General features: G+C 47.7%; 1 protein-coding gene across 1 annotated transcript in view; it reads right to left on the bottom strand.

Annotated features, from left to right (window-relative positions):
- Positions 1-994: 994 nt before the first annotated feature.
- CUNH8orf74 (chromosome unknown C8orf74 homolog) overlaps positions 995-12,801 on the bottom strand; it is a 28,255-nt gene continuing 16,448 nt past the window's right edge. Inside the window, exon 4 of the mRNA XM_026656349.1 lies at positions 995-1,216. Coding sequence (XP_026512134.1) covers positions 995-1,216 — 222 coding nt within the window. The remainder of the gene's footprint in view (positions 1,217-12,801) is intronic.

The following is a 12,801-nucleotide window of genomic DNA, read 5'->3' as shown; positions in this document are numbered from 1 at the left end:
CTGCCCCCTCAGCCTCTCACCTGCCCCCCACATCCTCCTGCAGCCTCTAAATCTGCCTCCTGCTCCCCCTCACTCTCCCATCCCCCTTTCACAGCGTCTCTACTGTGTCCTGTCCAGGCCCCTGAACCATAGTGTGGCCGCCATCTTCTCTGGGCCTGGCTGTTAAGGACTGCCTGCATGAGCAGATAGGCCGTAGGGAAACAGTGCCCATTTGCTGGCTTTAGTCCCATTGACAGTAATAGGGGACAGTGGCCATTTTGAATATGGGAATATTCATACAGCGGGGCCTTTCATCAGGTTTCATGAGATGGACAAAAACACCCAGAATCACTGGAGTTGGCGATACTGAGTCATGGACAAGGACCCATCATGAACCTCTAGAGGGCAGATTTTAACAGCCCTGAGGCTTCTAGAGATTAAACCGATTGATGGGAGTGAGGAATACTAATACTTTGTTCACCTTTCATGTGAGGGTCTCAGAGTTATTGCACTAGGCCTCACGTCACCCCTAGGGAGTGGTATTATTATTATCCTTATCAGCCCTCTTTTACAAACGGGTAAAGTGAGGCGTAGCAATAGTGAGTGACTCATGCAAAGTCACCCAGCCAGGCCCAACCAGGGGCACTAGATGATCCCAGATTGCCCGATTCCCATCAGCAGAATAAGACGGGTCGAGGAGAGTCAGGCCATACATTTGTTAGATGGGTCTCTTGGTCTTTATTGCCAAATTCAGAGGGCCAGCATTGCATCAGGAAGCTGTTAAGAGGACAATAAAGTCATAGCGCCCAAAGCTATGCTAGCAACACTTCCATCTCCCATATTAATAGCCCATTCCAGCCAGGGCAAGGTGAACAAACAGCCCAGCATCAAGCTATGGATGGAGCGTTTAAAACCCAGGGCAGGTTATATGGTCTTCAGGACTGAAAAGCACAATCCATGATTATTACAGGTCAGTCAGGGATTTCTGCCAAGTGCTACACCAACCCGCATCTCCTCACTTCTTCTTTTTTTTCTGCTCTTGAGCTTTGGTTGATTTCTTTGTTCGTTCTTCAAGAGGAGGAGGTGGGGGGTAGGGGACAGGAGGGTTCAGGCTCAAGGCCCTCTTCTGGAGTCTCAGCTCCAAGATCTCGAAGGTGGTCTGGATCTCAGTCTGCAGGATCTCATGGAGAGCTTGGATCTGGGTCCCGATCACTTCTTTCACTAGGGTCTCCAAAATCTGAAGAGCAAGCGGAAGAACAGGAGGGATGTGGTTAATTGCATCTCTCTTTTTACTACCTGTATTACATTACAAAGGGGCCATTCCCTTTGAACTGATCCTAGGCCAAGCTGGCAGTGAATGAAGGAAGTGGGGGGAGGGGGGAAGAAAAGGTGGTGAGGTGCCTCCTGTGTAGCGGCATTACCTTTCCCCCAGCCTGGTGGAAGGTCCTTCTAGGCAGCTCGGTGAGGCTTGGGATCTGCTGCTGGAGAAGGTTCGGGCCTGGGCACGCCTGGGAGGTGGCCATTCTCCAGAGCAGCACCCTCCACTTACCACTGCAGAAATTCTCTGCATGAGTCACGGATGACTCTGAAGGCAGGTTCCCCTCTACACTCTAAAACACCAGGGAGGGGAGGGCGAATACATGGGCATACTGCTTCATCGAAGCCACGCTGCCAAGAAGGTTGGGGAGGGGCTATGAGACAGCATAAAAGCACAGAGTGTTGCATTTACTGTCAGTATAACAGAGGCCTCCATGCAGATGGTCCAGGCCACCACCAGATCTCCTGAGATCTAACCCGATCTATGGGCCAACTCCCCCTCACCCCAGCTGATTCTGCAAAGAGGAGGAGCAAGACCCCCACCCTACTGAGAGCCATGAAGGAAACTTGGAGGGAGTTTCCAGTCCTATATTGGGACTGACCCACATAAGGAGCCTGCCGTGCTTAAAGAACCAGTTAGACCTTCCTGGCTGCGCTTCTCTGCTGTTTGCGTGAGTTCAAAAGGTGATTTGGGAGGATCGTCTCTGCTTGACTTGAACTTGCCAACAGAGCAATTAGCCACCCGCACATTATTGTACGTTAATTCCACGAGACAGATGGCCCAATAATAAAAGTGCCTCGTTAGAGTTTAATTAAATTTCCAAAACGATTTGCTCCTGGGCTGAGAACCTGTACTGCAAGTTGTGGCAGGTTAATGTATTTTTTTCCCTGAGTGTTACAAACTCTTCACAGCAGGTTATGGAATGAGACTGGAAGTGGAAGCCCAGTACATACCCTAGCCATAAAGAGCCTGATTCTGCATTTTTTTGCACACCCAAGACTCCCATTGACGTCATTAGGAGTTCAGTGCTTGCATGGGAGCTGCATGCTCTTGCACCAAAAGACTTGAATGTGATGAATACAGGGTGGGATCGAGAATTAAAGTTGTGGACAAAGCCTCAGGACTGTCACCCCTATTAAAGTGTCACTGTCAAGTAGTTTAGTTCCCACCAGTTAAGCGTGGTTAAAAAAAAAGGGTTTGGGCCATCCTAACACAGCGGCATTGTGTGAGGGCAGGAGAACAGGGGGGTTGACTCTGATCTCTCCAGATTCACTGTCCAAGCTCAGTAAAGCACGAACAAGCAGCATCAGTGGTGAAATGTACTTTTCTTGTAGCTTTTTCCAAATGAATTTAGTGTAGTGAGGGGTTATCGTTAATGCAGGAGAAGAGGATCTGCTTGTTTAAATACAAGGAGGCAAATCCTGCAGCCTTTGGTCCAAGGCTTTTCTCCCTTCCATTAATACACAGGTCACTGAGGTAGGGAGCTGAGAGCAGCCTGATATAGACCCGTGAGATGTACCACTCCATGCTGAGATTACAAAGTCACTGGGAAGTAAAACAAACCCAAGTTCCATCACCTCAGATGCGGGTCTCATTCACTCAGAAGTGCCTGGAAAACAAATCTGCATGAATACGAGTCAGTGCCAACAGAGCAAATGATATCTCGATCTTTTGCGTCAGAGCTGATCAGGGTTTTGTTACCTTTCCGTTTCTTTGCTGTCTGCTTTATTAAAAAAAAAAATACTACCATTGCCCCAATGTGTAGAATGCCCTCCCGAGCTCACTGGACCAGTCCCCCCACCCACTTGTTACTTCTTCAGAGCACTGCACTGGGAGTCAGGTGCCCTGGTTTCTATTTCCTGCTCTGCCACTGTCCTGCTGGGGGACCTCACTTTCCCCATCTGTAAACTGGGGATAACGACCCTGCCCTCCTTTGTAAAGTTCTCTGACCACCACTGAGGAAAAGTGCTATACAAGAGCGAGGTGTGATTATTCCCATCCTTATTAAAGCCTCATTTCTCCTGCCAAGACATTCATGGTGAGGTCAGCTGCGTAACTGTGTCATCGCATCCATAACTCACGTCCTTCTTGGCCACGTCCCGTCATCGCGCATGTTGTACCCTCGCTGGTCTGTCACGTCCGTCCTTTGGGGCTGTGTTCTCAAACCCTCACTCACATTAGTACCTTACTCTGTGACCACTCCCGCTGAAAGTTGCAGTAATGTCTTAGTCAGCAAGGGGAAAGGCGGCTTGTGGAGCTTAAGCTCTCCGGGACAGGGACCTGTGCTTTTTGTATGAAATGCCTAATATGCTGTGGATGCCACAAAATTAGAACGAGTGGGTCAATAGCATGGCTGCCCCTTTTGGACCCAAGTTGCTGGACAAAGTTTGGGGTGCAAGGGGTGTTCCAGTTGGGAGTAGAAATTGATGATCCTCAGGTGTTTCTTTGAGGCAGTTTTGTTGATCTACAAAGAATGCAAAGAGTCCTGTGGCTCTGAACGCAGAATGAATCAAATAAAAGGAAACAGCTTCTTTTGCTCACAGCACCAAGCTTTTCACCCTGCACCCCGACCCGCAAACCCAAAAGGTTTCTTCCAAAGTCAGCCAGACACTTTCAGCTGCTCCTTCAGGCTCTCTCTCTCTCTCTCTCTCTGTTCTTGCCTGCCTCATTCTCTGTGTGATCTCTCTCTCCACACACACACACACACTAGCGTGACCAGATGTCCCGATTTTATAGGCACAGTCCCGATATTTGGGGCTTTGTTTTATATAGGCGCCTATTACCCCCACCCCCATCCCAATTTTTCACACGTGCTGTCTGGTCACCCTAACACACACACACACTACCCAAAACAATACTCAGCTAAAAAAGCTCCTGGGTGAGTTGGCATACACCTTTTGCCATAGGTGGGGCTTATATTTACAGTGATGTTAATTGAAAGGTGAGCTCACACCTACAAATCTCCATGAGGTATTAACTCAGCCCATAACAAGGTTTCACCCAGCTCATAACAGTACTAACAATAAGAAAGGTGGGAGAAAGTCCCTGATACCATGCTCTGGGTCTCCCATGAGTCCTGGCTTCTCAATGTCTCTCTTTTTGGAGCAGGGAATATAAGAACATAAGGACGGCCACACTGGGTCAGACCAAAGGTCCATCTAGCCCAGTATCTTGTCTTCCGACAGTGGCTAATGCCCCAAAGGGAATGAACAGAACAGGTAATCATCAAGTGATCCATCCCCTGTCGCCCATTCCCAGCTTCTGGCAAACAGAGGCCAAGGACACCATCCCTGCACATCCTGGCTAATAGCCATTGATGGACCTGTCCTCCATGAATTTATCTAGTTCTTTTTTGGTGTGAGGTTTTGTACAGCATTATGCACACTGCAGTGACGGTATAAACCTGAAACGAACGGGAGGGGAGAGTACACACTCCTTAGCGCCGCTGTTTAAAAATATGCCTTTAGTTGCTCTGAGCTGACCGAGCGATGAGCATTTCATGAGAATCATCCCAAAGCGTGCTTTGTGCCAGGGTGAAAAATGCTCACCTACAACTGAAACGAGACTTGGTTATGGATCACCAGCCAAATTCTGCCCTGGGTCCATTTCGCAGTTTCCCAGGGTAGATGCCCATTAACTCTAGTGGAATGGCATAAGGGGTAACTGAAGGCACTATTTGGTTCAGCACGTCTTCTATCACTCCAGAGTGGGAGCCTCCTATGCTTCTTTTCTGGCCACAATGAAATAGCAACCCGGGTTGAGGAACTCCCAAGCTCCAATATAGCTACGAGTGTATGAATGTGAGGGTGCTCAAAATCCAAGTATCAGAGGGGGATCAACGTGAACGTGTGCAGAAGGTGAACTGGAATGGTAGTTTGGTGGTGAACTTTGGCTCGGGAGCGGATGAGAGAAGGTTGGAAAGAAGATGGGGGGAGATTACACGTATATTTTCAAAAGGTCATTGGGGGACTGGGCATGATGTGAAGGGGCCCCTTGGATTTATTCCCATTGTTAGCTCTTTGGGGCAGGGACCGTGTTTGCACAGTGCTAGAACAGTGGGGCTCCTAGATGCTGTTACAATAACAATTAATAAGAATTAATGAATAAAGCTTTCCGGAGGCAGTGATAATGAGCACTATAGCTGGTCAAAAACCTTTGCAGTGAAAAATGGCGTTTTGCTTTTAATGAAAAGTTTAATTTTGGTCGAAATGTCCTGTGTGTCAGTGAAAGCCAGAAATCAAAACCTAAAAAATTTTCAGCAAGAATTTTCAGTTTTTGGTAAAAATTTTTAGCCAATAAATGTTTTTCAAAAACTAAAAATGTTTCCCTTTTTGGCTTCAGTTTTTCACTGAAAAAAAAAATGTCCTACAGAAAACGCTCGCCATTTTTCAACCAGCTGTATTGGAATCACATGTGTTCTGCGGCTGGTCCTGCACTTCCGCTCACCCCAGGATGCTGGTGTTCTCTTTGCAACCCCATACTCTGCCCTGCTTCAGTTTTCAGTAACCCTCTTAAAGTTTCCACCAAGGAAAAGGGAGGAGAAGCACAGGTTCACTAAGTCAAGGAGAGTCTGCAGACTTCACTGGGAGTTGGATTGGGCTCTTAGACAAGGAACACCCTTCCTAACGTTTTTCTTTGTCATTGACTAGGGATATGTCTACACAGCAGTGTAAGCCCGGGTTCAGACCCAGACTTGAGCCCAATCCCCCTTCTATCTACACACACATCCCTCAGACTCCGGTTTGGACCCAGGACCCTGTGAGGGTTGAGGGTTCCAAGCCTGAGTCAAGCCAGGATCCAGGGTTCAAGCTCTTTTGCTTTGCGACGTAGATGCAGCCCCCCATGTCTTGAGTGAAAGAACCTATAGTTTCAGCACATGCATTGTGAATGGTATTTTTAAGTTGATCCCAGTGCTCTTGAATGTCAATGATATTGTCAGGCAGGTTAGAGAGTTTCTCAGACAGATGTTGCTGGAACATCTCACAGCTGGCTTGGTCTTGAAGTGCTTTGACATTGTACCACTTTCACTTAGTCTTTGGGTGTTTGCGGTGTGGTGGAGCGAGCTGCAGATACATGATTGCTCTTACTAATCGATGGTCTGTCCAGCAGTGATCTGTACCTCTCATCGCTCACGTGATACGGACATTAGCGTAATCTCGGGCTCTGATTATAACATAGTCAAGGAGGTGCCAGTGTTTGGACCGAGGCTGTTTCTAGGTGGTCTTAAATTTGTTACTCTGCCTGAAGAGGGTATTTGTGATGAGCAGGTCATGCTCCACGCATTTTCTGAGGAGGAGAATACCATTGGGGTTTACATTTCCCACCTTTTCTTTGCCCATTGTGCCTCTCCAGAGTTGGAAGTCCCGTCTGACTCTGGCATTAAAATCTCCCAGGAGAATGAGTTTGTTCTGCCTTAGGCGTGGCTGTGAGAACTGCATCAAGAGTGCTATAAAACTGCTCCTTATTGTCTTCCTCATCATCGAGTGTTGGGGCGAATGCGCTGATGATCGTGGCATATTGGTTGTTGCTGAGCTTGAGCCGAAGAGTCATGAGACGCCCGTTGATCCCCATGGGAAGCTGGGGTCTCACTAAGGGCTGCAATGTCAGCGTTGGGTCTTGCCAGTTCTCTGGCAATTATGGCAGTTCTTCTTTCTGGGCATTCACTGTGCTGAGAGTCCATAAGGTGCGGACATTCCAGGTGGCGAAATTCATTGTCTTATCTCTCTTGTTTCGGCTGTGGAGTTGAGTGATCCCACTGGATACGGCCATCCAGTCGGAAGAGTGTGAGACGGCCTATGTCTGGGGCACCTTTTCTAGACCCCCTCCCCATTTGGGGTGATCAGAGGGGATCCTCAAAAGGCCCTGCTCAACCACAGCTGCTCCTGCCGAAATGCACTTCTGTCTCATCCAAGCACAAGACGACCGTCACATGGCTGCCGGCGGCGCGCAGATTGGTGACGAAAGACTCCCAGAGATCACTGCTCCTGTCTTTACTGCCACTCATCCATCTTTTAATGTGGGGAAACTGGTGCGCAGGTGGTGACCATACGAGACTTGACAGGAGGAAAACCCTGACCCAGCGGCAAGGAGATCCAAGATCACCAGGGTCCTCCCTTCTGCTGCAGCCCTCATCTGCCTTCACAGCCACAGATGAGTAAAAGGTCCTCTATAGGCACCTGATCCAACACTGGGGTCTTGTGAAGTTTGGACCGCAGTTAGTCAGGAGCCTTGCCTCAGATCTGCTTGCCAAGCGGGACCCTACCAGGAGTATGAAAGCTCCGGATGATTGCTCAGGCATTCCTGTTTCTTAAAAATAATAACCTTATGTTTCCATGCCTGTAAGTACACTCCTCTGTAACCACTCAACGGTGTAACTAACCGCCTGGAAACAGTGAACTGTGGGTGGGGGTAGGTGGAAATGGACCTCATTTACAAGTCCAGTTGATTTCAGTTAAAGGTAGTCCATAGGTGACAAAATCATTTGTCCCAAATATGACTGGGGTTTGAAATTTTGTCCAGATGTGTGCCAGGGAAGGGGGGTGGGGGCTGTGGAGCTCTGTGTGTTTCCATGTAGTCATAACAGGCTAAGCCATGTGGAAGCTAACGCAGCACCCTGTGGATTCCTCCATGAATTCTGACCCAATCACCGGTGCTTAAAGCAGCAAACTTTTCCTATAGCAGGAACTCCGGATAGGTAGTCAATTTCAGGCAAGGGTGTATTATCCAAGGCCACCTCAGTAGCTTACCAGCCCACTCCACTCATGGATGTGCTGTTCAGTCACTACAGATTTGAATACTTCAGTTGCATACGCTGCTGGTTTCCCACTGCAACTTGGAATAACATCTCCCTTTGTCAATCGGGCACCACGGGAACTGTTATGGCCTCCAAAATGTGGAAGGCCTGAAATGATAGAAAAGCCTTTGGCAGCATAGCCTCTGACGGCACCTCCCAAAACCCAAGTTGTTCTGAATTTTTTTTAAAAAAAACCCAACAGATTATATTTTTTAATTCACTATTGTCTCTGCACTTCTTCACTGTGATTAACCTGGCTGTCTCCAGGGCGCTTCTGTGGTCTGCAGCATCTCTCTCACAATATATTGAAGTTCAGTTTGGAAAAGTAACATTTTATGCCCTTGAAATTCCACAAGGATTTTTTCTGTGCTCCTGCATTGAGCTATTTGAGACCATAACCTGCTATGCCTTGTCCTATTCTAGGCCCCTCGACCTCTACAGGCTGTTGTATCCCCACAGCTCGCCCTCACTGCAGCAAAAGCCTGGGTCAATGTACCTTCATGGACCATTCCAAGAAGAAGCGTTTCTGTGTTGAACTGATGCTCACAGTTCTGGACAGGGCCTTATGACAAGAGGAAAGGCTCGGGCTGGCTGCACAAGCTTGAGGACAGGGTTTTAATATTTGGTGATATTTGGACTTTTGAGAGGGCGGTCCAGTACAAATAACCTTAAGAGACAATGCGGAACCATATAGTGTACATATACCTCTGAGGATTCCTATCCCATTACTTCATACAGTGGAAAGGGAGTCTAAGGCCTGGTCTACACTACGGGATTAATTCGGATTTAGCAGCGTTAATTCGAATTAACCCTTCACCCGTCCACACTACAGAGCCATTTAGTTCGAATTAAAGGGTGCTTTAAATCGATTTCTGTACTCCACCTCGACGAGCGGAGTAGCGCCAAAATCGATTTTGTTAATTCGAATTAGGGTTAGTGTGGCCGCACACCACCGAATTAATGTGGTTAAAATAAATGGGGTAGTGTGGCCGCACACCACCGAATTAATGTGGTTAAAAACCGAATTAATGTGCTTAGTGTGGCTGCGCACAATCGAATTTATACAACCTGTTTCCCAAATTCGAATTATCTAAATTCGGATTAATCCCGTAGTGTAGACATACCCTCTGAGAATGGAAAGGATTAGCATAATCAAGAAAATCTCTGAATCAACAGCATGGTGTGCCCCAATGGTAAGAGTTAAAAAGAAAATATCAATCTGTGTGGATTTTAATGAAGCACAGGCGTGAGAGAAAAATCTAGCCTCCCAACACTGGATAATTCCCTCCCCAAAGTGAAAGGAGCTTCAGTATTCTCCAACCTGGATACCTGGAGTGGATTCTGGCAAATTCCTTTAGCCAAAGAAAGTGCTAAACTGACTTCACTTATCACACCCTTTGGGAGATTTTGCTTTTGAGGATTACCTTTTGGGAGTACCAGTGCTCCTGACATTTTCCGAAGAAAGATGCCAGAACTGTGAACAATCACAAATGGAGCTGTCGTTTTCATGGCTGATATTCTGATATATGGCTCTTCAATGGAATAACACTCCAAAACCCTCAGTGACATCCTAAGCCTAATCAGTCTGGTCTGCAGCTGAACAAGGACAAATGTGTTTTATGCCTACCCCAAATCAAGTTTTTATGACAGACAATAAACAAAGAGGGAATCACTCCTAGCCATGAGAAAGTAAAAGCAATTTGAGAATTGAAAGCACCAACTACTGTGCCAGAATACTGGGGATGGTAAATTACCTTGGTCAATACCTACAAGACCTTTCTACAGTGACGAAACCATGGAATGAACTGTTAAAGTCCAACACATTTTGGCTTTGGGAGTCAAATCAAGAAATTGCCTTCAAAAAAAGGTAAAATAAATGATCGCAACAGCTCCAGTTCTCAAGCCCTACAATGTGAACAGGCCCACCATGGTCAGTGTGGATACAAGCAGCGATGACCTAGGTGGTGTATTGTTCCAACAGCATGGCTCTGAGTGGAAGCCAGTTGCATTTTGCTTTCGCACACTCACAGAAGCAGAAAAACGATATGCACAGATTGGAAAGGTGTGCCTGGCAAGTGTATGGGCATGTGGGAAGTTTAACAGATATCGGTGTGGACTGGATTACACCAGGGATCGGCAATCTTTGGCCCGCCAGGGTAAGCACCCTGGTGGGCCGGACCGGTTTGTTTACCTGCCGCATCCGCAGGTTCCGCCGATCGCGGCTCCCATTGGCTGCGGTTTGCCGCTCCAGGCCAATGGGGGCGGCGGGAAGCGGCGGCCAGCACAAAGAACGGGGGCGGGGAAGAGACATGAAACAGTAGATAGTTTCTATATTACATATGGTTTCACTGTTTGCACTTGTTCGTGCACTTTTTTTTAAAAGGTTTGGTTGTAACACTGTGTTTTATTTTATCAAGAAATTGTATGGCTATCACTGCATCCCATCAGACAATGTGTATTTCAAATAATAAAGGTAAACACATGGCTTATCTCTGCCTTCACAAAGATTGCGAAGAGCACAGCAAGCCACAGTAATGCACACAGCATTGATGATCGAATGGGTCTGGAGACATCTCCAATGAGACTTCAATCTGCCAAATGCACATACAACAACCATTCTACACCAGCTGAGCATGTAATTAAACCTTCTTTTGCCAGGTCCTCTGATACCAGGATAAGGTTTCATAAGCCAATGCAAAAGGGGGTATGCAGGATCCCCCAGAACAAGGATGGGAATGTCGTTTTTGACAGTGTCATTTGGTGGGAATAGCATCCCAGCTTGTCTGTGAATGTTGACTCCCTATTGGCGAAAAATCCCGGCATCACAAACTTTTCTAGTGCAGCCCATGTTAACATTCATAAATCAAGCACTGTTGTCCATGAGGACCTGCATACCAATGGAGTAGTACCCTTGTGGTTTATGTACTCATGTGCTCCTTGAGGAGGGCAAACGATGGGCACGTGTCCCATCAATGGTCCTGGTTTGGATGCCCCATTCTCTCAAAGCCAGCAGTTACTTCAGGAATATCTTTTAAGCCGGCCACCTTGGGGTAAACCACACCCCTGGTCGCCTCAGAAACCTCCACCACCACTTTACCAACAGTCGACTTTCCAATACCACACTGGTTGGCCACAGACCGGTAGCAGTCCGGGGTGGCCAGCTTCCAGATGGTTATAGCGACCCACTTCTGAACTGGCAAGGCTGCCCTCATGAGAGTATCTTTATGCTGGAGGGTAGAGGCAAACCACTCACAAAGCTCCAGAAAGATAGCTTTCTTCATGCCAAAGTTCTGCACCCACCACTTATCATTCCAGGTCTGCCAGAGGATGCGGTCCCACCAGTCTGTGCTTGTGGCCCTGCTCCAGAAGTGCCAGTCTATGTAGGGAGCATGAGCGGCTCTACCGAGCGTGGTGAGCAACATCATCAGTTCGAGTCAGCCATGTCTGTGTTCTCCTTCTCCTGCTTCATCTGAAGGTCTGTTAGGTGCCTTCGGTAGGTCAGAAAACTCTGCCAAAATGCCCACCAGCATCTCATGGAAGCCCTGCCTGTTTCCTGAACCAGGAATGAAAGCGCAAGCGAGATGACTTCTTCACGTTGCCGGGTCTGGTTGGTGGGAGCACACAGACCAAAATGCCTGCTTGGCAGGATGTGTTGGTGGGCTGTTCAAACTTCCTGTAATGTGCAGGGTGGACTGCTAACTTTTCCTACATTGTACTACGGTCAAAGAGCTAGAGTGGCTATGTTTTGGGAGGATGCTAGGGAGTCTGGGATATGGGTGGTTTGACTCAAGGCTGCATGCTGCAGTGTGGACATCAGAGTCCTGGGTTCAAGTGTGAGTTAGAAAATTCTTAACCTAGGGTTGACAATCAGTGGAGACACTCAAGCCCTGATTTCGCTAACCCAGGGTCCACTGACTCAAGTCCCGCTAACCCTGGGCTTGCATTGCAGTTTAAACATACCCTAGGTGAAGCCTGACCTTGTACTGGGATAGGCAGGGTTACTTTGCAGGAGCAAGTCACATGCCCAGCACCTCTTGTGCAGGAGTCAACTACCCAGAGGAGCAGAGGTAACTCCACTTCCCATACTGCATTACTCAACTCTTGCTCAATCCCAACAGCTCCTGCTATGCGTCAGGTAGCGGGGAAAAGGCATGCAATGTGGGCAGAGAGTAGGTGTATCAAGGCCCAACAGGAATATGCTACATGCCATAGTCCCAAACCATTCGCTCTGTAACCGTTTGGGATTCCAGCTCTTACCTCGCCTCCAGGCCAGGGGGAACTGTTACTATTCTTTGTTAAGATCCAGTAACATGCTTGTGATAGGAACAGAAAGAGGTTGACAGGAACACGAGGAGAGACTGCCAAGGGGCATCGTGCAATGAAGCATGAAGGGGGTAACATCTATGCAGGGTTTTATAAGGTTGCCCGTCAGTGTGGCATCTGGATGCCTTCCACTAATCATCCTTTATAACGGATCCATTGAATCCACCTGCCAAATCCAAACTCCCCCAAATTAGAAGTCTGGATTGTGAAACCCCCATGCTCAGGAGAGTTTGGAGATGGGGTTTTGGTTTGTGCCCATCTCTGTCACTTGCAAAATGCTAGAAATAAAACTTCCCAACTCATGTCAGGTTTCAGAGTAGCAGCCGTGTTAGTCTGTATCCGCAAAAAGAACAGGAGTACTTGTGGCACCTTAGAGACTAACAAATTT

This window comes from Terrapene carolina, unplaced genomic scaffold (assembly GCF_002925995.2).
Source record: "Terrapene carolina triunguis isolate 2854851 unplaced genomic scaffold, T_m_triunguis-2.0 Scaffold228, whole genome shotgun sequence".
NCBI classification, from domain to species: Eukaryota; Metazoa; Chordata; order Testudines; family Emydidae; genus Terrapene; species Terrapene triunguis.
This window is presented reverse-complemented; position numbering and strand designations above follow the sequence as displayed.